At 38.5% G+C, this 25,040-nt stretch overlaps 1 protein-coding gene across 3 annotated transcripts in view; it reads right to left on the reverse strand.

Annotated features, from left to right (window-relative positions):
- The window catches only part of stxbp6 (syntaxin binding protein 6 (amisyn)), a 69,851-nt gene extending 46,583 nt beyond the window's left edge, over positions 1 to 23,268 (reverse strand). The window contains exons 1-2 of one of the 3 annotated variants that reach the window (XM_047345367.1): positions 22,962 to 23,268; positions 12,537 to 12,753 (exon numbers count right to left, since the gene is read on the reverse strand). In XM_047345367.1, the coding sequence (XP_047201323.1) occupies positions 12,537 to 12,690 (154 nt within the window). In that variant the 5' untranslated portion in view covers positions 12,691 to 12,753; positions 22,962 to 23,268. Of the gene's footprint in view, positions 1 to 12,536; positions 12,754 to 22,961 lie in introns of those variants that run through there. The other 2 variants (XM_047345368.1, XM_047345369.1) reach the window with 2 other exon arrangements.
- Between the last annotated feature and the right edge of the window lie 1,772 nt (positions 23,269 to 25,040).

Genomic DNA, 25,040 nt, shown 5'->3' on the forward strand with positions numbered 1-25,040 from the left:
GCTGTTCCCAGAGTGCTGTATCAAGGCACCTCAGTGGGAAGTCTGTGGGAAGGAAAAAGTGTGGCAGAAAACGATGCACAACGAGAAGAGGTGACCGGACCCTGAGGAAGATAGTGGAGAAGGGCCGATTCCAGACCTTGGGGGACCTGCGGAAGCAGTGGACTGAGTCTGGAGTAGAAACATCCAGAGCCACCGTGCACAGGAGTGTGCAGGAAATGGGCTACAGGTGCCGCATTCCCCAGACCTGGGCTACAGAGAAGCAGCACTGGACTGTTGCTCAGTGGTCCAAAGTACTTTTTTCGGATGAAAGCAAATTCTGCATGTCATTCGGAAATCAAGGTGCCAGAGTCTGGAGGAAGACTGGGGAGAAGGAAATGCCAAAATGCCAGAAGTCCAGTGTCAAGTACCCACAGTCAGTGATGGTCTGGGGTGCCGTGTCAGCTGCTGGTGTTGGTCCACTGTGTTTTATCAAGGGCAGGGTCAATGCAGCTAGCTATCAGGAGATTTTGGAGCACTTCATGCTTCCATCTGCTGAAAAGCTTTATGGAGATGAAGATTTCATTTTTCAGCACGACCTGGCACCTGCTCACAGTGCCAAAACCACTGGTAAATGGTTTACTGACCATGGTATCACTGTGCTCAATTGGCCTGCCAACTCTCCTGACCTGAACCCCATAGAGAATCTGTGGGATATTGTGAAGAGAACGTTGAGAGACTCAAGACCCAACACTCTGGATGAGCTAAAGGCCGCTATCGAAGCATCCTGGGCCTCCATAAGACCTCAGCAGTGCCACAGGCTGATTGCCTCCATGCCACGCCGCATTGAAGCAGTCATTTCTGCCAAAGGATTCCCGACCAAGTATTGAGTGCATAACTGTACATGATTATTTGAAGGTTGACGTTTTTTGTATTAAAAACACTTTTCTTTTATTGGTCGGATGAAATATGCTAATTTTGTGAGATAGGAATTTTGGGTTTTCATGAGCTGTATGCCAAAATCATCCGTATTAAGACAATAAAAGACCTGAAATATTTCAGTTAGTGTGCAATGAATCTAAAATATATGAATGTTAAATTTTCATCATGACATTATGGAAAATAATGAACTTTATCACAATATGCTAATATTTTGAGAAGGACCTGTAGTTTTGGATTTTTCATTATAGTTTGTTTTATTTCATTATGACTTTTTTTCTATTTCAATTAGTTTTGCTAGTTTTTCTTTATTATTTAGGTTTTCTTTTTAGTTATTATATTATTAATGCTTACTTTTAGTTTGGTTATTAGTTTTAGCACTGTTTTAATTTTATTTATTCTTGGGTTAACGTTTAGCTGCAGGATTCAAAAAAGGTCAGAGTATCATATTTATGAAATTATGTATATATTTATTGGTTAATAAAGACTCAACAAAAGATACTGTTTCCCAAAAATATATTCAATTACTATTGAACAACCAACTGTCCACAAAAACTAAGAGTCTACAAGATAGCAGCCTTAATGGCAAAATGTGTGTAATACTGCAGCTGCTGAAAATACCCCATACACTAAGGACGCACATGAAGATAATATTAACTAATATAATATTACACAATATAAAGAAAACCTAATCGCAATCACATATAGTTGTGTGAACATCCCTGTCTCAATAAACATTTTTACCAATGCATTCTCCTGCTTGTGGTGTTCCTGTGTATTAATTGGTCAGCAGCTTTATTGACGATGACAGCTCTCCATTATGTATGTTTCCTTCCCGGTGCTATCTGGGCGGGACGTGGCTTCTCTTTCGGGGCAGTACTCAGAGAAGCTAGCTTGTGAAGGTACTCGCAACTTCTCCCATTAAGAAGTATTTCACATATTTAATCACCCATTTGTTCTACAGACACTTGCTTTTATCTCACTCATTTCTCAGTCACACTCAAAGAAATCCCATTATGGACTCTGGTGCTTTCTCCCAACTTTTGCAGTCATCATTTTGTGGGCTACCGTGGTAAAATTCACTGATTTAGGCTATTTTCATTACTGACCCACTACCGTTTTTCATTTTTAGCATAACTTAAGGACGCAACTCACAAACCAACCTACCAATCCCATGCTCAGATCGTCTTATTAAACGACATGAAATGGCAACGTGTGGGTACAAAATCTGGGAAGGAATCTGCAATGGTGCAAACTCACTTTGAGCAACAAGCGAGTAAATATTGGACTAGCTTTTTCTCACAGAGGTCCAAGCTCAGACAAGATCCTCAGGAGAGTCAGGAGAGTAAATCCCAATCATTTCCTGTTTACTTTACTTAGCTCTGCTGGTAAAAATGTGGAAATAAAACAGACACTAAAACCCAAAAGAATGTGATTTAATCTCATACATCCCAAATATACAGCAGTCTTAATATATTTTATTTAAGCAAATGCAGCGTTTAAATACACTCACGGCCACTTTATTAGGTACACCTTGCTAGTACCGGGTTGGACCCCCTTTTACCTTTAGAACTGCCTTACTCTTTCGTGGCATAGATTCAACAAGGTACTGGAAACATTCCTCAAAGAGTTTGGTCCATATTGACATGATAGCATCACACAGATGCTGCAGATTTGTCGGCTGCACATCCATGATGTGAATCTCCCATTCCACCACATCCCAAAGGTGCTCTATTGGATTGAGATCTGGTGACTGTGGGGGCCATTTCAGTACAGTGAACTCATTGTCATGTTCAAGAAACCAATTTGAAATGATTCCTGCTTTGTGACATGGTGCATTATCCTGCTGGAAGTAACCATCAGAGGATGGGTACACTGTGGTCATAAAGGGAAGGACATGGTCAGTAACAATACTCAGGTAGGCTGTGGCGTTGACACGATGCTCAATTGGTACTAAGGGGCCCAAAGTGTGCCAAGAAAATATCCCCCACACCATTACACCACCACCACCAGCCTGAACCGTTGATACAAGGCAGGATGGATCCATGCTTTAATGTTGTTGATACCAAATTCTGACCCTACCATCCGAATGTCGCAGCAGAAATCGAGACTCATCAGACCAGGCAACGTTTTTCCAATGTTCTATTGTCCATTTTTGGTGAGCCTTTGCGAATTGTAGCCTTAGTTTCCTGTTCTTACCTAACAGGAGTGGGACCTGGTGTGGTCTTCTGCTACTGTAGCCCATCCGCCTCAATGTTCGACGTGTTGTGCGTTCAGAGATGCTCTTCTGCATGCCTTGGTTGTAACAAGTGGTTATTTGAGTTACTGTCGCCTTTCTATCAGCTCGAACTAGTCTGGCCATTCTCCTCTGACCTCTGGCATCAACAAGGCATTTGCGCCTACAGAACTGCTGCTCACTGGATATTTTCTCTTTTTTGGACCATTCTCTGTAAACCCTGGAGATGGTAGTGCGTGAAAATCCCAGTAGATCAGCAGTTTCTGAAATACTCAGACCAGCCCATCTGGCACCAACAACCATGCCACGTTCAAAGTCACTTAAATCACCTTTCTCCCCCGTTCTAATGCTCGGTTTGAACTGCAGCAGATCGTCTTGATCATGTTTACATGCATAAATGCATGTTGCTACCATGTGATTGGCTGATTAGAAATTTGCGTTAACGAGCAGTTGGACATGTGTACCTAATAAAGTGGCCGGTGAGTGTATGTATAAATTGAAAGCTCTGTTACACAAGAGCTCCTTTTAAAAAATGTTCTGGCTTGTGGTGGTTGCTTTCTCACCTTTTGGACCATGACATCAAATTCAAAAGTCTGACTTAAAGACAAATTTCTAGTTGGTAAAATGTTACACCCAACAAGAATAAGATGAGCTGTGAGCAAAAACACTGTCAAGCTCTCTAGTGTTTCATTAAGTTGTTATTTTGCTAGAATGTAAGCAAATTGAGTTCAGTGGCACTGGACAGCAGGAGCAGCTGATAGACTGTTTGGCTTTTGCACAGAGGAGTACAGTGAAAAGAGCATTGAGAACCACAGTGGAATGCACAAAATTCCCAGGATGCACACAAACCCAAACACTGATACACACACCGTACCTCACTCTGTAGACTGGATAAAACAGGCTCACCATTTCCACACAGAGAGGCATTGTATGCACAACCCCACAGACAACAAAGACGACTAGCAGAGAGCCTGTGCTTTTCATGTGCAATCTACACCTGCTGTGGGCTTCTGTGTGTGAGCTGTTTGAAATAACAAGTAACAGAGCAAGCAGAGAACAAGCCAAACTAATTGGCTGCAAGTTCAGGAAAAAAAAAAAAACTTTCCTCTCCTCCATCTCCAAATCTTATAAGACAATACAAAAGACTAAACTTTTTTAGAGACCTAAAAACCAGCTTTAGCTCAATGTTAAAACTTCACAAGAAGCAATGTAGTTTTTACAGCTTTTACAGTTTTTGAGATCACAGCAGAGGAGACAGAATTCCTAAAAAGATGACTGAATAACACAGCAACATCTGCTGGTATTCAAATATTATGTTTAGGTCTGTTGTAATGGACTCGTCTATTATTTTCTTACTAACCAACAAAGTAATTCAGGACTTAGAATAACATATGGTGTTGATGTATAAAATGAAACAGTTGTAGCCTGCCAGCTTTTCCGCCATCCAGCCATCATAGAATAATCTTATACAGTAATCTATTCCAGCCACCTTCAGAAAGTTAATGATGGCAGCCAATAACAGCACACATGTGGAAGCCGTTTATATCTCATGTATCTAAAAGCAGACCTACACAAATGAATTGGTTCTGACCGGGGATCTTCAGGTGAAATAATAAAAACAACCAGGATTCCCCCCCTGTTTATTAACTGCAATAAAACCACCAAAAACACAGAACATGAATAAATGACCTATTTTAATATCTCCACAAATATAGCACCCAAGCATTGAATTGAGCAAATTCAATTTCTACTTAACAGTCTTATTTGTGAGCAAATGTAGACAATTCTTACACAAAAAATATGCAATCCTGTAAATATTTTTACCTTTGTGTTACTCTAGCATGTAGTTTTCTTTTCCTTAAGAAAGCTCTAAATCTTGTCTTCAACTTGAACTTCTTTGCCAAAAGGAGATTTAAAGAAATGGTGTGAGAAGCAACATTAAAAACGAGGCACAAATAACAGTAATAAATGCTGGGATAGTAAAACTCACAAAAATGAGCTCAGCTGTCGGAACCAAATGACTGTAAATGAGGTCTAGCATTCTAAAGCACAAAGAGTGGCTTGTAAGCAGAGTATGCACACAGAAATAGGAACACATACACACACACATATAATAATGCTGTAATAGTGTCACACTGATATATCTGGTCCTGAGTGAGGAGGCTGCATGTCTCTTGCCTCTACGGGTACAGGCAGGCCACCATCAGTCACCACTGCAATACAACCAAGTGAAGGCAGCAGAACCATGAGCACCCACACACCCAGGGCTGGCTGAACCTCATTAGTGTAAATTTGCCAAAACTACCAGAGATGAATCAAAATTTGATATAGTAGATGAAGAACAAGCCAAAAAAACATCTGTAAAGTACAGGTGCTGAGCTTGAAGTCTTGTCATCGGTAATAAATAAAAAATATTGTGAAAGAATATTCTACAGTGTAAAGTATTCATTCCGACTTAGACTTTTTCACATTTTCTCACATTACAATAACTAATATCAATGCATTTACATTTCACAAAAAATTGTGCATAACTGAAGTGGAAGGAAAAAACATAATTTTTTTGTTTCAACTAAAAATGTGGGATGCCTTAATAGTTATTTCAATATAACAGGCTTTGAACACTTTGAAGAGCACTATGCAATCCTTAATCTGAAAATGAGAAGAAAATGGAAAAACTGCATAAATACCAAGACAAGGCCACCTTAACTGCTGGGAATAAGCAGTAATATTCACAGATGCAGCCAGGAGGCCCATACTCTGGAGAAGATTACAGATTACAAGAATCTGTCGAGAGGGCAACTGTTAGTCATGCACTGTACAAAACTGAACCTCGTAGGATAGTTTACCCATGCCATGCTGGGGACTCAGCAAACATTTGGAAGAAGGTGCTCTGGTCAGATGAGATCAAAATGTAGTTTTTTGGTCTATGTGCAAAATACAGTCTTTGGAAGAAAAGCAACACAGCAAATCAGCCTCAACACAATATCACCACAGTAAAAAAATGGTGGTGGCAGAATCATGTTGCAGGGCTGCTTTTTTCTTCAGCAGGCACAGGGAGGCTGGTCAGATAATAATGATAACAATAATAATAACAATACTTATAATATTAATAATAATAATAATTCACTCAGTACTAAAAACGTTTTGAAAAATAATTTAGATAGATAAATGTGTTGACAGAAAGCAACAGATGCATTGGGCAGGATTACACATGATGACCAATTCAGAACGTCACATGCTTGTATAAACGTCTTGTGCATAAATACATCTGTTATCATGCCTACAAACTGTCCACAAAAACCTGCAGAAACGACATAACATGACTGGAGCCAAACTGCTGGAAACGCATTTGCTAAAGTAGTGGTTTGTTTTTGCAGAAACCTCCATCCCACAAGAGCTGACAATGTGTGACAGTTAAAAACACAAGCATACACAAAAACATCCACAAAAAAATAGAACTGAAAATGATGTCAACATATTTTGGCTTAAAGGAAAAATGGATCCAGCTGAGAAAAACTGTTTTCCCATCACAGCAGAATAATGGAAAGAAAGGTTGACTAACAGGCTACCTCTATTGAACCTTCCATGCTTCTTATCTTGTTCAGATGGCCTCACACTCTCCTGCCAAACATTCAGTAGGCGGCCCAGTGTTTGAGGTCTAAAGTCCAGCCTTAAAGGCACCATATGATGTCCAGTGATCAAAGAGGAATCTCACCGACCGATGTGGTCCATGTTAAGCTTCTGGCATACCTCCAGCATTCTCCCATGTCATCAAGACCCCTGATGTTGTTAAGGCGTTCACACATATTTCTTGGCAGACATATTTGTGTAAGATCAAAGACCTCTTCTGCAGCTCAACACAAAACAGGCTACAAGGAGGTCAGTCAGTCAGTCATTTTCTACTGCTTATTCCATAGTGGGTCACGGGGGAGCTGGTGCCTATCTCCAGTAGTCTATGGGCGAGAGGTATTGGTTTTAAACAAAATACCTCAAATAAGTTATTTTTTTGTGCATAACAGAGATATAATTAAAATTTATTGGCAGCCATTTTACCTCTGAATGTCCATTCCTATTGAATAAATAACAATGGATGCTTATGCACACTGACTCGTGACAAGTCATTTATGGAGGTACCTTCAGACACGGTGATGGCAGGCTGTCTAAACGCTGGTAATAAAATCATGAAAAGTAAGGAAATTATGAGGCCGTCAACTGTGAGCATCAACAGTAACATAATCAGGAAAAAATATATTGACTTTTTTTATTACTTATAACACAAACATAAATAAAGCAGTTTTTCAAGAAAACACTTCCATATATGATCTTGGGGGAATGAACAGACTCTCTAGAGCAGGAGTTGCCAAACTTTTCAGCCTGTGACCCCCAAAAAAACAGTGCCAGAGACTGGCTACCCCATAAAAACACAATTTTTACACTCTAATAATTATATGCTTTTTCAAAAATGAAAATTGAATATTTAATTTCATCAAATATTATTGAATTATTTAATGGGACATTTCATGGTACATTTCTTTATTTCATGGGACATTTATTTATTTCACGATAAATTGATTTATTTAATTTGTCCCTATTTGCCCTCCATACACCTCAGTGGTCACATCACGTTGATTCTGAAAATCATCTCACACCCCCACACACTTAATGTCTCGCAACCTCCCCCCCCCTTTTTTCCAAGCTTCCCCGTGAAGATAAACAACAGTTTGCCAAGTCAGCAGAACCAGACCTTTTTTTTTTTTCCTAGAGCCACATGTTATTCTGACACACCATGCTGCTCACCAAGTGGCAGCTGTCCAGCCTTTTTTTTGTCATTTGTTTCAGTGATAAATGCAACTCTCTATAGAAGACAAACACGCTTTCAGCAATTAGACAATACCAAGTCTCACAGTCCCCAACACTGACACAAAAGCTAAAGCTAAATACTGCACCCACAAGGGCAGTTACATCTTGCGTAATTTAGACTACAGGCAAGGGGAAGCTCTACTTCAAACTACTATTTTAAAAACTGCTTGTATGAGACTCTGTCACGTCAGTGAAAAATTTTCTGATTCTCTCATATTCAGTCAGATCTTGTGACAGCGCCTCAGCTATGATCCTAGAATTAGAAAAACAGTGATCACCCGGTTCTTCATCCGGCTCAGTTTGATAGTGAAGCGCCTGCAGTTGTCTTTACAGTACAGCTCCTAACACTGTGGGTTTCCTTCAGTAATGACATTGCAGATTGCATAACTCTGCTACTACACGGCCTTCAGGCATCAACTATCTGCTACTGTAACTTCTTCGAGGTTGTCAGTGACCCCCTACCTCCCTCTCCATCTCTCATATACATGCACTGTGCTTCACAGATAGTCACACACGCTGCACACTCCAAGTCCCATTATATCTAAAATGCTCTGAGGAGGCATGTGCTGGCTGGTTTTGATATACAGTACATGCACAGAAACTCATGAGTAAAGATCAAAACATTGTTTTGATCGCTGAGAAACAAAAACAGAGTCACAAGACACCATGACATTAGTCTTCATTGCTGCGATCCCACATGTTACATCAGCTGAGTCAAGAGATTATTCAACAGAAAGCAGGAAATTGGTACATTTGGGAAACCTGGTGTAGTACTTCTTTATTTATTTTACAGCTCTTGGGCTGTATAAGTTGTAAATAAATGGCTTCAGTCTTTAACCTCAAACATCCATCCTCACAGCTAGGCTCAACTCCATGACTGCAATTAAAACTCATGAGAATAAATCTATAACTCCTCCACTAAGACAGCTACAAAGGGATTTCAAATTGATTCATATAAGCAGAAATTTAGGAGACATGTTGGCAGAGCATATGTGCTGACATTTGAGCTGTAATAGAGACGTCGGGTAAACTTATGATAAAGATTTTAAAAAGGAAGAAAATCTGTCTCGTAGGCTTCCATTACACTACCCAGCAATAGTATTGATACTACCTAAAAACTTCATTGGATTTTATTTGGATTTTATGTGATAAAGCAATACAAAGTAGTGCAAAATTGTGGAGGGGAAAGGAAAATCTATATTGATCTCAAATCTTAAAAATAAAAATCTGAAAAGAGAGGCATGCATATTTATCCAACCACCTTTGATCTGGTACTGTTAACAAAGACCAGTGCAACTAACCGTATTCAGTAGTCATGGAAATAGCAGAGTCCACCTGTGTGAAGTTTAATCTCAGTATAAATTCAGCTCTTCTATGAAGACCTCAGATGTCTGTTTGAGAACATTAACAAATAAACAGCATTGTGAAACACAACAGATAGGTCAGAGGTAGAGTTATGACGGAGTTTAAGGTACAGGTAGGTTATAAAACAATTAGCTTTGAAAACTGCTTGATAGATCAATCACTTAAAAATGTAAAGAGTTGCGATCCACCTAAACTGACGGGCTTTGAAATCCAAGAAACAGCCAAGAAGCCCATGGTAACTCTGGAGGAGCTGGAGAGACCGACTCCTCATGTGAGAGAATCAAGTGACAAGATAGTTGTTCACAAATCTGGCCTTCATGGAAAGTGATGAGAAGATAAACCATCACCGAAAGTGAACACTAAATAAATTCTGAATCTTTTACGTGGTGACAAACCACGTAGGACAAAAAAGCAAGCATGCGGAAAAAGAGGCTGCTCTGGTCACGTGAGACCAAAAATAAACTTTTACGTCTACATGCAACAAGCTATGTGAATGAGGTGTCAATGTAACAAAAAATAACTTGAAATGAATTGAAGGTGTGAAATATTGAACATGGTAAAAGTGAGTGCTGTAAAAACCAACATGTGATGAATTTCGCTTCTGTGAAAATTTGAATCTGTGAATTTGGAGGTCATTAAAATGATAACATGGTAAATATTAATGTTATAAATATTAAGGTTATCAAATTTAATGTTGCTTGTTTTCATTCACTGCCTTGATTGTAGCGCCTCCATTTTTTTCACTTCAGTTTTATCACTCATTGTGTTCACAGTATAATCTGTTCCCCAGGTTGAAACATGGTGGTGGTAGCATCATGCTGTTGGGATGTTTTTCTTCAGCAGGGACATGGAAGCTGGTCAGAGATGATGGGAAGATGAATGGAGCTTAATGCAAGGACAAAAAGTATTTAACTATTAGAATGGCCTAGTTAAAGTGTACACCTAGGTCCCAAGATTTGAACATGTCTATTCCCAGATGGTGTCCATCCAACCTGACTGAGCTTTACTTATCAGCTAAAGATGAAGAGGCAATTTTTTTATTTCTATATATGCAAATCTGTTAAAGGCATACCCCAAATAACTGCATATAATTGCACTGACAGGTAGCTCTACAAAGTACAAGTTCAGGGAGATGAATGCAAAACCATACCACACTTTTAGATTTTGAAAGCCATGTATAGCTTTCCTTCAACTTCACTTATGTGCAACCTGGTGTCAGTTAATTACATAAAGCTCAAATAAAATACAGTGAAATTTGTGTTTGTAATAGGACAACATTGCAAGGCGCTGTAAGTAAATACTACAAAAACATTGCATTATAGTGTCATCATAAGGAGGCAGAAAAGCATTTGTTACATATGGTTGCAATAAATAGTGTAGTGGTTGCTAACCAGACAACGCCTTAAAGAGGAAGACAAATAAACTAGATGAGTCTGCCAGAAAAAGTGAGAGGAATGTTGTTCTTTCAAGTCAGCTAGTACTGTTGTGTCTCCAGAAGTGGGAACATGCCTATTTAGAGTACATATATACAGTACATATACATATGTAGAGTACATTGTTTTCAACAAGTCAAAATTCATTTTAATATTTTCTTGAACATGTGGTCGAATTTGGCTATTTAAAGTCAACTTTTTCAAACCCAGTGGGTCAAAATGTGTGTAAAATAACGAAGATGGATGCTAACCAACTAAATCACAAAGAGTCTAAAGTCTTCCAGATTTCTGTGGCCAGTATTCAATATGATCCATACATGCTAGTCAAAATGCTTCATTTAATTTCACTACAAACAGACTAATGTAATACCTAGGGCAGGGGTGTCAAGCTCAAGTCCTCGAGGACAACTTTTTGATGTGACCCTGTTTAGGCTCTGTTTAAGCTGAAAGTCACTTAAAACTAAACACGAGTTAACTGCAAAAACGCCAATAAGCAACATGATCAAATAAATCGTTGATGTGAAAAGGAGGATATTCCACCTAAATACACATTTTAGGATCAATGAAGAGAAAAAGAAACAGGGTAAAGACCTGCTCCTAAACATCTAACAAGGCTAGCATTACAAGCTCTAAATATTATATTTTCTACATAAAAAGGAGAAATGACATATTGTAAGCTAACTTGGAAAGTGAAGAGGTTAATTTCTGAGCTTTACTGTTAGACAACAGGAGCCTGTTAACACCGTAGACAAATAGGATGTTACTACCAACAAAGTACTCTTAATCTACATCTGCAGAGCAGTACAAAGGTTACAATAGCAGATAAAGCATGATAAACCATTCATAAACTTCATCATTTATATCATTTAAATGTGATATATATTCTATATAATATAATGGAAAAAGAAGCACATCTGTTAGGAGGAAACAATGCAAAAAATGCAAAAAGGTCAACGACTCTGTGCAAGTATGCACACCTTCAAACCAATACTTTATTTAATCACCTTTGATTTGGTTTCAGCATTCAGCCTCCTATGATTGGGGTCCATCAACATGCTACATCTCAACTTGGTAATATTTGCCCAATCTGCCTGCAAAGGTTTTTCCAGATTTATCAGGTTGTGAGGACATCTCTGGTCCACTGCCCACTTCAGGTGATTTTCTGTCAGATTCAATTTTGGGCATTGGCAAGAAACAATGCAAAACATAAACTTCTCCTCTTGAGCCATTATTTTATTGATTTGGACAATTCCTCTCAATGTTTAGCTTTCTGTGAACTCAAGAACACTGCAGGCTGAACTTTAAATCACAACTCGCTTCGATCCAAGTATCAGTTTAAGGGTGAGTGCACATATTCAATCAGGTTATACTACCTTACAACACTTGGCATTCATGAGTAAAAACATAGGTAGCGCTGAGACACCTCTGTGTAAATTATGATAGGTGCAAATAGTAGCAGCTGTTTTGAGTAAATAAACTACAAACTATTAGTGCAAGTAAAATATTTAGTCCAAGCTCAAACATAATCCACTAAAACAATCTGACAAGATGTTTTTTTTTTATGAGAATGACATTATATTGGTTGAGGAAAGGCAAACATTACCATGTGTGAAAAGATCATTAAAACACTAAGGATTACCATACTGAAAGCACAACAAATGCAGACAATGACAAATAAATACATACAAGTTATTTAAAGACAAACGCAGAGTAAAAGACGTTCCTACCTGAGAGGCAGATGAAAGTCATGTAATCTCCCTGACCACCAGTAGCCAGGAATGGTATCTTCTTCTTTGTCCTCCTCTTCACCTGTACACCAGCAAGCATCTTCTCATCGTGAGGTGTGAAGAGCTCCTTGTTGATGGCGGACTTGGCACTCATCTCCCGATACAGGCCGAAATAAAGAGATGGAAAAAAAGTTAAATGGAGATATCCAATCTTCACCTGAGGAGGAGAAAAAAAAAAGACATAGCAAACTGAATTAGTTGGGAAGAAGAGATTCTGCCTGAGTCAAATTCTAACCTACATTTCTGAAAGTGCATAAAATGTAATCACTTGCTCATATATCAAATGTAAGGGAAATATTATAATAGGAAGTGTATAAAATATTAAGGTATGACTATAAAGATGCTCAAGATGGAAAAACGTTGGAGATTCAAGAAACAGTTGCCATTTAGTGTTTTCCTGTTTTATTTAAGATTATGAGGCAAAAAGGCCTAATGAAAACTTGATAGTGTGAAATGTTGATAGCTTAGACGTAATTGATCCTGATGACTTAGTGTTTCACTTTGTAAAAAGGTAAAATTGAGATCCTCAAACCACAGCAAATGATTAAAGGTGATAAGCAACAATGTTATCATTTGTCACAAAATGTCATTAGCATGCAACCATTACAGAAATGTGTGCACATAAATAACATTACCGTAATTAAGCATTGACTGAAAGTGGTCCCAGGACCAACCTTTGGGGAAAACCTTTGGCCCAACTGATAGTCTCCACAGTATAGCAGACTAATATCATAATATCACAACATAGAAAAGTGATATATATTGGATTGTGAGAATTATTTCTGTTCAGAAAAAAAATGGTTCTATCTTCTTTACATTACTTAGACTGGAAATTGATCAACTTTGGGCCAACTACGTTACCTATCTGGAGTATTCACATCTGTAAATACTTAAAAGAAGAAGCAATGCACTGGATGCTCAGGAAAAAAAACTGGTCTGCTATACAAGTTCACTTTCGAACCACAAATAATATTCTGGGTGCATCCTAGAATTTACATCTTAACGGACGTTTTTAATGAAAGCTGGGATGGTATGCTTTGTGGTAGAGTACACATCACATAATTTATCTCGTAGCTTGTTTCCATCAAACCATTTCCAGTGAGAAACTGGTGATAGCGCCACATTAGCACCAGTTGTCTCTGTTTCCACCAGAGAAAACCTCAGCTGTGTGAAAGGTTTACATCTATAATAGTTTCAAATTCCTGGTCAGCATCATTAAGAATATTTACAAACACCCACTGCATAAACAGTATTTACACATAAATTAGATTAGTGTAATCCCCTACAGGGGAGGACATGACAAATAACATGTTTATGTTAATAAGCCATCTCCTATCACTGTGGTCCTCTAACTAAAATAAGAAAGCAACAAAGTGATAAAACATTTGGGAGAAACATTTTTAGTGACATAATTGCTCTCAGGGTGTGTTTTCATAGATCTAATTAAAGATGTGCTTAAGCATAAGTTCTGATCTAGTGCTGCTTTTGTGGAAAAACCTTAATAGATGTGTACATTTATCCAGCACAAAATCTGAAGCATGAGGAAAATCAGACCGGCCATAAACAAAGGGTCAGCCGAATCACTTCACATCACGACCACATTTGAATTTTTACACTTGCTATCCATTTCAGTTGCTACATTTAAAAAAAAATTAAAGACTTATCATTAGATGCATTTTTCCTCTATTTGAGCCATTCTTCAAACACCGTATAACTACATTGTTCTGCAGTCTGCTCAGAAGGCACTAACAAATGAAATGGCTGCAGCTAAAGCCATCTGAAGTACTGTTAAGTCCCACTGATACAGAAACATAATGATCTTTCCATCATTACACACCAACATCTACCAGTGAATGTATATTTTATAGACTGGTGGGACATACTGGAGACAAAGCAGTATGTCTGATGTCAGGACAAGCTGTGCTCACTTGGTTTAATTATCTGCAAGTGCAGTATAGGGTCATAAAGAACTGGGTTATTTAGATCTAAATGCCCTCCAGAGTCCTGTGGAAGTTTATCATTGTCTCAGCCGCAGGCATTCATTTGAGACACATAGCAACTCACTTCATATACCACACAGGCCACCATACTGCTGACGAACCAATCTGTCAGTCTCAACCCAAAGATGAATTACTCTGCAACACGGCAAAGCAAGGCATACCACTAAACAATGCCCTCATCAAAAACACTTGCTCAAATAAACCAAGTCATTTTTTTTAAACATCAAAGTTTAAATAAAAATAAAAAAAGATTTTTTAAATCAGAAAACATAACCAGCAAGAAAAATCCAAAACTAGTTTTTAAGTGTCTTTTATTATCAGAGTTTACATGTCATCGACTACATTATTCACCAGCCTATTATACTAGTTTGAATCAACAACATTTAAATACAGTATTTTTATGAAAATGACCTCTACATAACTGACAGGTGAATTTAAAAGTATAATCTAGACTAAACAAATCTAGTAGAGCAGCAGAATTTCAGCCTCACACAAAAATTAACCAAAACTAAAAAGTAAAGTTTTACAATCAATCCGTCAGGCATCTTGAATCCTGAGAAAACAGATCGAAAAAGCAATATAAAATTTTCAGAGGGTTATTCAGGGGCAGAAAAGCTGTGTTTCTTTGGTCTATACGGCACAGCGGGATCTTGGTTTATAAACTTGTCCCCTTCAAACGACCAACTTCACAAAAACCCAGATAAATAAAAAAGCATATCCTTCCTTTTACCTTTTATAGTTTTGTTAGTTTGTTGCATATGCACAAAAAAATAAAAATAAATAAAAATATGTTTTCATTTAATTTACCTGTCACAAACCCATCTGTACACTAAGTAAATCTAAAAATCAAAGAAATGGGGAATAACTGTTACACTGTTACTGATATTGTAGCTGCCTTGGAGTTCCTTTACTCCAGAATCTTCTCTTTCTCCTCAACAGCAACAGCAAGGCTGAGTACATCACCCCTGAAGTCAATAGCACATATCTTCCCTCAGGTGGCCCAGCAGAGCGTAACATCATGGGGAAGGGATAATACAACATAGACATGAGGAGGAAAACAAGTAGGGATATGAGGAGGAGGGGACAGAAACCTCCAGGCGGTGAAATGTAGCCAGCTAGTGTGCAGCTTATGGTATGACTTTGTACAGACTTATGCAACACTAACAGCACACAGCTGAGTGGTTGTAGCCAAGGAGCTACTGTGCCAGTGAAGGCAATGCCCATACATCCAGCACTGTTTGTCACCCCATTTTCCCATTTTCACTCAAAACACTTCATTAACTGAGGTTATGTGGTGTAAAGGAGTAAAAGGGCCGGTCTCTCCTTTGAATTCCTTTGCTCCACTCTTGCTTCACGACATAATGTTAAATCTGTTCAGGCAGTGCTTACTGTTCTCTTGGGACCTCCCTGGATGGGGGTCTGTGGGTTAGACTGCACAGTCACTCCACAGTCCTGCTCTCAAGACTGAGCAGAAGAAGAGAAAACAGACCTGAAAAGTGTGGTTTCGGGCATGGCTCATGGCGCAGCGGAAGAGCACGCAACTTTCCCGGGTTCAAATCCTGGCATGGTGATGTTTTCTGCATGTCTTCCCCCTCCACCCCATTTCCTGTCTGCCTACTTTGAGAAAAAACGTAAAAATAAAGGCCACAAGTGCTGCAAGTCAATCTCCAAGTGATGTGATGAACAAAACGTTTAACTTAACACAAATATCCTGTACAGTTCAACTGTAAAAAAAAATCTGAAGTAGGGAACACAGAAAAAGGGACGTGCAATTACCTGGTTACATGAACTAAAACTTTGTTGAACCACCTATTGATTAAACTTCAGCTTTTAGGTCCTTTTTGTAATTTTCCACATCTATCAGGTTTTAAGGACATATCTTGTCTTTAGCCCTCTTCAGTTGATACCACAGATTTGCAAGACGTTTACTTCTGGACTCTAGACCATTCATTTTCCTCTCATAGGGTCATTCTTTTGTTGTTTAGATTTATACATGGATTCATGGTGATGCTGAAACATAAAATCACTCTTCATCTTCTTCCATCTACTAGATAAGAGTTTTGGGTCAGATTTTTAGTTTGTTCATATTTTTATCCGTTTCAACAAAAAACCCCGATCGAGCTGACAAAACGTAAGCCCAGGTCAGCCTTTTGGAAATCTAAAGAGTTATGGTAAAGCTGAGCCAAATCAGAGCCAAACTCCTGTAATTTTTAGATGCCACCCTATGTAACACAACTGAAGTCAAATGGTTAATTATTGCTGTTAGACAGAAATTAAAATCAGACCTGCAGGTAAAAGCTTTGCATAAACAGAAGATCACAAGTTATGCTAAGAATTACTGTGTGTTTGACCAGCAGCAGAGATCGTGCCAGAAAGCAGTGGTAGAGGTTTCACTTGAAGTCAGGGTGTGAGCTAAACTTTAGTTAAATTAATAAGAGCTACAGACAGCTTTATCTGAAAGTACAAGACATAATGTTTTGTCAAGATAATCTACCAAAAAAGTGACTAATTGTATTTGTCAAGCTACTCATATCTAGTCCTCCTACTCAATTTTGGCTGGCCTTGGAAACTTGGGAGGACAATTTAGTTTCTCTCATTTCGCACTGAGCTCTCTCAGATGTATGAAAGAAACAAACCACTTTACTTCATCTGCAACATTTCACACATGGCTTTCATGTTGACTCAAAGCTTTGAACAAGACCTCGGGGGAAAAAAAACCTCCCACAGTTCCCCCATCTTCATAAAAACAAATTAGAGGTTCATGTCAGTCAGAGTAACTGAATACGTTTAGTCCAACATTACCATATGAACACATGACGAATGGTGCCAGTCACAAAATAGATGAGAAATGACACCATACATTGTTTTGAAGGTTTCAATGGCTAGTCTGTGACATGTTTACATGTTAACTTATAGAACAGCATCTGCTGTAATAACAAGATGGCTTTACTCCGAGCTCCCCCTAGATTACAAACCTCCTTAACCTATCTCTAATGTTGAACTCAAACAACCTACAGCAAAAAACCCATTTCAGCCACTTGCCAGGCTAATGCATCCAGGGCTGGAGGCACATTAATATTGTCTCTAAAATTCCATTTTTAATCAGGTACCTGGTGTTTTGAAAAGTGATCCAAAACTGTTTTCCACTGGAACCTCCTATTTCATCCTCTCCATCAGTTGTGTGCATTTCCATTGCAGCCTCCAAAACTATTTGTGTAAATTATGCCTGCTGATGCTGAGAGCCTCTCTTATCTGTCCACTGCAACAGCAAAGTCAAGAACACGTTTAAAAACTGCGAAATTAAGATTTTTCTGTGAACATTACGGTTTAAAAGCAGAATACCATTACTACAAACGTTTTGGAAATATAACGGACTGCCCCAATCATCCCCCACACCTCCAGACAGAAAACCTACAGAAAATATTGTAATATTTCCACTAGGTTTGGGTGATACTATTGATGAATTAGAACATAAACTCTGTAAAACACTGCAACACTGAACATGAGTGAATGGATTTGAATGTTGTGTTTGTAAGCAAAAATACCCATCACCTCTGTAGAAAAACCTCAAGTTAACAGAGATTTTGAGCTCTAGACAAGTTTATTTGGAAGATGAATGAATGAAAATTTTGGGAATATTAAACCATAAGAAACATTCAGTGACCTCCGACCACAAAACGCCAACTACAGTTCAGTGTCAATCTAAAACCATTTTCTGGTGTAAATGTCTACCCTATTAATCTGTTTTGCCCTGGTTTCTGCAGATGAAACAACTGGGGTAAAAAAAGAAGATGAAAAAAGATTCTTGCAGTGGAAATCCGAATATCAAACTTTCACGTATTTTCTTATTTGGAAAATCTACTTCATGACTCTTTGATTCAGACAAATAATCTTTTACGAATGTCATTGAACACATACCCATTTTGATCCTAATATGTCCAGGAGAACCCTCTACTTTTTTGTGTGTCAGAGTCTCCCTCCAAATGTTACTCTTCCTTTTCCTACAATAATTTTCTAGAATGTACAGTGATTGACAAAAGACAAATGACAGAGGAGTAAAGTACATCCCAATGGTGTGCATTGTATGTTACACATAAAAAACCCTAATTCCTTGAGAAGACAAGCTCTCAGTTAAAGTAAAATATTGAACAGGACCTGAGTTTTTTTCCCTCTACAAAAAAAGAGAGAAATTAACGCATCCAATAAGTTTTTCCTAGGTGACTCAGCTAATGGTGAAGGTATAGAAAGTAGAGGAAGATGTGTGCATCATTGAATGACATAGCAGCCCCTCAAATGAGCTCATTGTTTATATTCCAGCACCTTACAGCAGTAAGACATTTGAGAAAAACGGAGTAAACAGCAAAAAAGGCAAATGCAATGCCCTCACTAACCGATATTTCAAACAGTGCAGGGATCATTATCACAATGACACAATGTTATATGCCGAGGCCACAGCAGGAGGCATTAACAACACGAACGTGAAAGTGCATTAGGCAAATGCAACAAATCTAAGTCTGTGTATGCACACAGCCAAATAGTACCTAAAGGATTACTACCTAAAGGATTATGTGCTTAGAATGGAAGAAAATTAGCTACAACTGTGAGGTAAAGATGCTGTATGTCTTTATGTTGCTAATGTCTATAAAATGCATAGAAAAAAAGATGAGTTAAATACATTCACAGCACAGGAATAATCACTAATGTAGGACAGCAATGGCAATTACAGGCTCAGAGATTTAGCTTCCTCAAGGATTTCAAATAGCAGTGTCAATTTGTCAGGAACACAAAGCAGGCTGCGTATATTCATCGTTTTTCCATAACATGACACAGAACAAAAATTATATTTATTTCTGTCCTGTCATATAAACCAATGGACTTGAAGTCACAGACACACAAGGAGGAAGCCAGCTGAACAGGTCACATGATACTGACTGTAAGTGGACAGAGACGTATGAGGAAAAGTATAAGCTTTTTTTTTATGGCTTACCAGAGCAAATTAAACCCTGGATTCCTAAATAAAAAGAAATATTTAAGTTTACATGGAACTTATGCAAAATCCACTTTTTTTATCCCTTAAACACATTTTGTTGTGTACTTGGGAGTCTGTAGGAGTGAAAAAAGTTGAATTTAGTCTCTACAGGTGCTGCATATACAGTACAGACCAAATGTTTGGATACACCTTCTCATTCAAAGAGTTGTCTTTATTTTCATGACTATGAATATTGTAGCTTCACACTGAAGGCATCAAAACTATGAATTAACACATGTGGAATTATATACTGAACAAAAAAGTGTGAAACAACTGAAAATATGTCTTATACTCTAGGTTATTCAAAGTAGCCACCTTTTACTGCTCCGCACACTCTTGACATTCTGTTGATGAGTTTCAAGAGGTAGTCATCTGAAATGGTTTTCACTTCACAGGTGTGCCCTGTCAGGTTTAACAAGTGGGATTGCATGCCTTATAAATGGGGTTTGGACCATCAGTTGTGTTGTGCAGGAGGTGGATAATGTACACAGCTGATAGTCCTACTGAATAGACTGTTAGAATTTGTATTATGGCAAGAAAAAAGCAGCTAAGTAAAGAAAAACGAGCAGCCATCATTACATTAAGAAATGAAGGTCAGTCAGTCCAAACAATTGCGAAAACTTTGAAAGTGTCACCAAGTGCAGTCGCCCCAGGAAAGGAAGACCAAGGCTGTGATTTAATTTAATTGATTTGTGTGCGCATTTTGCGCAAAAACTGTTTTGGGTGGTCAGATTAATTGAATTTTTCTGACTGTTATATTTGCACTTTTTAAGCTGTTTCTCATAAACGTTAATATTGTGCAAATTATGTTGTTATTGTTTCATTGTTAGTGTTTGGTATTTAATTTCTGAACGGTGTAGGCACAAGTCAACGGTTTGATGACGCTGTCTCAGCCTTAAGTCATAATTTTTAATTAGTCATGGTAATACCGTTTACCGAGGTAAAATGTGGAGACGGTATGAAGGTATCAGAATTTGGATACCGCCCAACCCTAGGTCATGGACTTCTGGCTGATTCCGTAAATCTGCCATTTTTATCTCTCACTGCAATTTTGTAGTCCAAGCCTGGGGAAATTCATCTTTGTTTGCGCAAAGCACAAGTGCTTCAGTAACCTCCGCAATATCAAGAAGGATTTGCTGAAAGACTTCATCTGATTAAGAGATCAGTTCCTTCTGTCTATGGAAACGACAGACACAGCAAAGAGGAAAGCTCTTCCGTTGTTCACATCTTTTAATCAAATTGGCGAATAAAATGTTTCTGCACCACCAGATAATTGTATGTTATCAAACTACAAAAATGGCAGAACGGGGAGGAGTGAAACGCCCTTTGACATGGAGGGGGCGGGGTGTTAAGTGCCTCAATAGCACCAAAACGAGTTGCTCTCAGATACACCTCAGCACAGGGGTAAAAGAAGAGCCTGTGGAGCTACAATAACAAGGAGTTGAGCCCAAACATTATGGTTCCACTTTATATAGATCACAACTGAATGATTTACTAAATGTGAAAAGGAAGAAATTAAAAGCATGATATGTCCCCTTTAAATGCGTTAATATCATTGAAGAGAGTCAAAGCTAATCTAGCAGAAACGATCAACTCAGCCACAGAGAATCAAAATTAGAAGATTTTGAGCAACAGTTTAGACAGGAAAATCATTTCATACTTAATAGCAAGGCGGCCCCATGGTCCAAAGTGATGTGATAGAGACACAAAAAACAACAGCCTAGCTCGGTTTATGGTTGTTGTCAGAGTGAAAGAAGAGAGCCAGAGAAGGTTCTGGGTAGCGAGACCCGAAGCACCGTGGATACTGTAAGTACCGGAGAGAGAGAGGGAAGCCATGACATATCAAGCGGAAGGATACAAACTAGAGAATGGATGTGGGTAAGCTAACGTTACCTAACTCTAGCTAGCTATAATAGTGCTCATATACACAATAAGCCCGTCAGAAAACTGGTTAAACAGTTTAAGATATTAGGTATTGAAATATGCTGTGATGAGTGACACCACCCCCTAGCCAATCAGTGACTGACAGTCTTCTGACGTAACGTTTTAGTTCGACTGGGAACAATTGAAACCACAAGCAAGCAGGTACTAAAGGTTTCGACCCGTAGCAAACAGCTTTAAGTAGGGACTAGTGGAAAAGGGACATAAGAGAGGTTGTCAAGAGGAGAGATGAGGGGCACCAGACTCAACAACACAGACAAGATGAAGGCCTCAATCAAACTAAACCAGGCTTCCTTAACACATCAGCTAAGCCACAGCCTGGTTGCCTTCAAGCCCCCAACTACATTGATGCAGAACATTATGTAAAAGGAGCCCAGAACAAGTACTAAGCGTATATACTGTACATTACATGGACATTTTTCAGTAGGCTTACATTTCGGAATTAAAAATGTATTATATTGGTTTTATGTAATTCAATTTTTCTTTCATTAGCAGTAAGCCATAGTAATGTTTTTTTTTTTTTTTTTTTATTGTAATTACTCTGTGTAATGAAAAATCTGAGTTTCATTTTTTTGACTGAATTGTTAAAATAAATACATTTTTTAGGCATCATATCTGATTCACAAATACTATTTCACTGATATAAAACTTATTCATGAAGTGTAATAAAGTTGCCAGAGAAAACAAGTCTAGAACCTCACATTGCAACTCATTAACCCACTTATATTACATTTAGCTGACAACGTAACTGGATTAAATTATGCTTTACTGTGATTGCAGGAAATCAATGCCGTTTTTGTAGGATGATACAGAAGCACAACCTACAGTGATAACGGTGAGCCATTCCGTTTGGACAACACCCTGATTCACTTTGGGCTGGCAGGAATTTTCCCTGGAATATTTTAACTTCCAAGTCACATATTTGACAGGAACATCTCCCCGTCAGTGCAAATACTGGAGGATTAAAAGCTGGGTGCTAGAATTTAGTATGTCAAAGCAGCGTGAAAACATGCAGAGTTAATGCGGACTAAAGCAGTAAAGTACAATTGACCTTTAGGAATTCCATGATGAATTATTAACACGAATTATGTTGTTTTTCAAAAGCAATGAGGACTTCCCAGACAGTAAAAACATTTACAACCATAGCTCATAAAGTCTAGAACGTGACGCTTACTAAGTTTTATTATTAAGCAACACTGTCTCGCGCACAGTCTGTAGGTGAGCGCGTGCATTCGGGAATCACCGCAAAGTGGCAGAAAGGTTTCTGACGCAGTCGCTTACTAAAAACAAAAGCGACGGTAGAAAACACGAGATAAAGTTTTGCTTGTTTCTGTTCGGTAAACCGCCATGTTTACATGCAGTTCCTCTGCAGGTGTAAAGCTTCGCGTAACTCACCTGGTTTGTTAAAGCGAGCCTTTTTTCCACGTGCGGTCCTCTAAACCCTGGCTTGATGTCTCCAGCTGTCACTGCTCACCCACTCCTTAGTTTCTACAGTTTCTTCCCTATTAGTAGCTGTCGCCTTACACTAAACGGTAACATTTCGTGCTTGACAACGCGTCGCCGTCACGTCTCTGATAGCTGTTGATTTCTTAGCGGCGGGAGGAGAGTTTCTTCTCCCCTCCTCTGCTGCGAAGCCAGCCTGTGTCTGACTGTGTGTGTGTGTGTGTGTGTATGTGTGTGTGAATGGGAAGCCAGTAGCAGGTTTCCCAGACACACAAACATGCACGCCAACCACGCGGAGCGTTTCACATCCCCACATATAGCCTCCTCCCCGTGCCTGCATGAGTTCTCTTTTACATCCGAAAAAATACAGTTTCAAATACTTTTTTAAAGATGAAGCCCTACTTTTTTCTTTTATGAAAGATAGGTAAAATATATAACCATTTACTCTAATTCTACATAATGGATAGACATTCAATTGACAGTGGCGAATCTTGAATTAATACTGCCCAGGCCTGGGGGTGCCCCTCCTCCCATAATATAGCATGTAGCTAAAAAAAAAAACCAAAAGACTAGGACACCAGATTTATTATTTTTTTCTTTAATAACCAATGTTTTCATGCTGATATTTCTGGGTAAAATGTTTACCTGCTCTCAAACAACAAAATTATTGTAATCATCCAACAAAATATACAATTGAAAATGGTGTTTTCTAGCTGAGGAGAAATCCAGTAATAACAAACAAACAAAAAAGTATACAGTTAGCTTGGTGGTAGGTGACAGAAAATAATATTAGCAGGGTGCAATGGGTTTTTTTGCGATCTTTAGAAAAATCTTTGTCTTTCACATATGTTAGGAAGCCAATCATTTTTCATGATTTCTTAATAATAAAATAACTCTGTTTAATTCTGACAGCTGTATATGGAAGTAAAATAATTTCATTAGAATCAGACATTTTTTAGACATTGAATTTATAACACTGAATTTTTATCCTGTGCAATTATGTATGTGAATTTTTTTTTGTACTTAAAATTTGCCAGCAAAAAGTCACCTGCAAGAATTTGCCTGCAAAAATTCACCGGCAGAAATTCCCCTGCAAATGTGTTGACCTTCTAATGACTCAAGCCAAAGCAATCAGCACTTGATAGAGTCGAGCATCTTTTAGCCAATCAGATTACGCTTATTTGATCACGTGACACACCATTGCCCTGGGCAGAGGCAAGTCTCTTAACAGTTTGCTGGATAGTGGCTTAATGAAGATCAGTGAGGAGATTTTTCTGCCAAAAATATATTAATACAAAACGCCAAGTAAATAACACCCATTTGAGATTCGGTATTTTATTTTCATCTAATGAAACTGAATTAAATGTTTGACTGACCTGATGACAGCTAGTGCCCCAACGCTGTCCGCAGATGCTCTTGTTTTGAAGTGACCGGTAGAAGCGGCAATATGGCAGCGGCAAACCCGGGAATTTCTTCGGTATGTTTTCTTTCAAGTTTTGCTTTTTTTTTTTGCAGGCGAATTTCTGCAGGTGAATTTTTTCAGGCAAATTCTTGCAGGTGAATTTTTGCTGGCAAATTTTAAGTAAAAAAACAATTCACATACATAATTGCACAGGATAAAAATTCAATGTTATAAATTCAATGTCTAAAAAATGTCTGATTCTAATGAGACTATTTTACTTCCATAGCTGTACAGCTGCCAAACCATGCTTTTATGGCGAAGGCAAGAACACTCAATATTCCTGTAGTAGTCCGGCATTCCAGCTTTTCAAATTTGAAACGTCTTTAGCTCTCAGAAAAAAGTACATATGTTGGGGAGCTCATCAATGCCCAGATTGATGGGTGGAATGTGAATATTATCTCCACAAAGTCCCTTATGGCTAGTCAGAGCATCTCCAAAACTGCAGCTAATGGGGTGGGGTGTTCCCTGTCTGCAGTGGACAGTATATGTAACAAAGTGGTCTAGGAAAGGAATAGTGATTAACCGCTATGAGGGTCATCAGTGGCCACGGCTCATTGATGCATGTGGTG

This window comes from Girardinichthys multiradiatus, chromosome 19, assembly GCF_021462225.1.
Source record: "Girardinichthys multiradiatus isolate DD_20200921_A chromosome 19, DD_fGirMul_XY1, whole genome shotgun sequence".
Lineage (NCBI taxonomy): Eukaryota > Metazoa > Chordata > Actinopteri > Cyprinodontiformes > Goodeidae > Girardinichthys > Girardinichthys multiradiatus.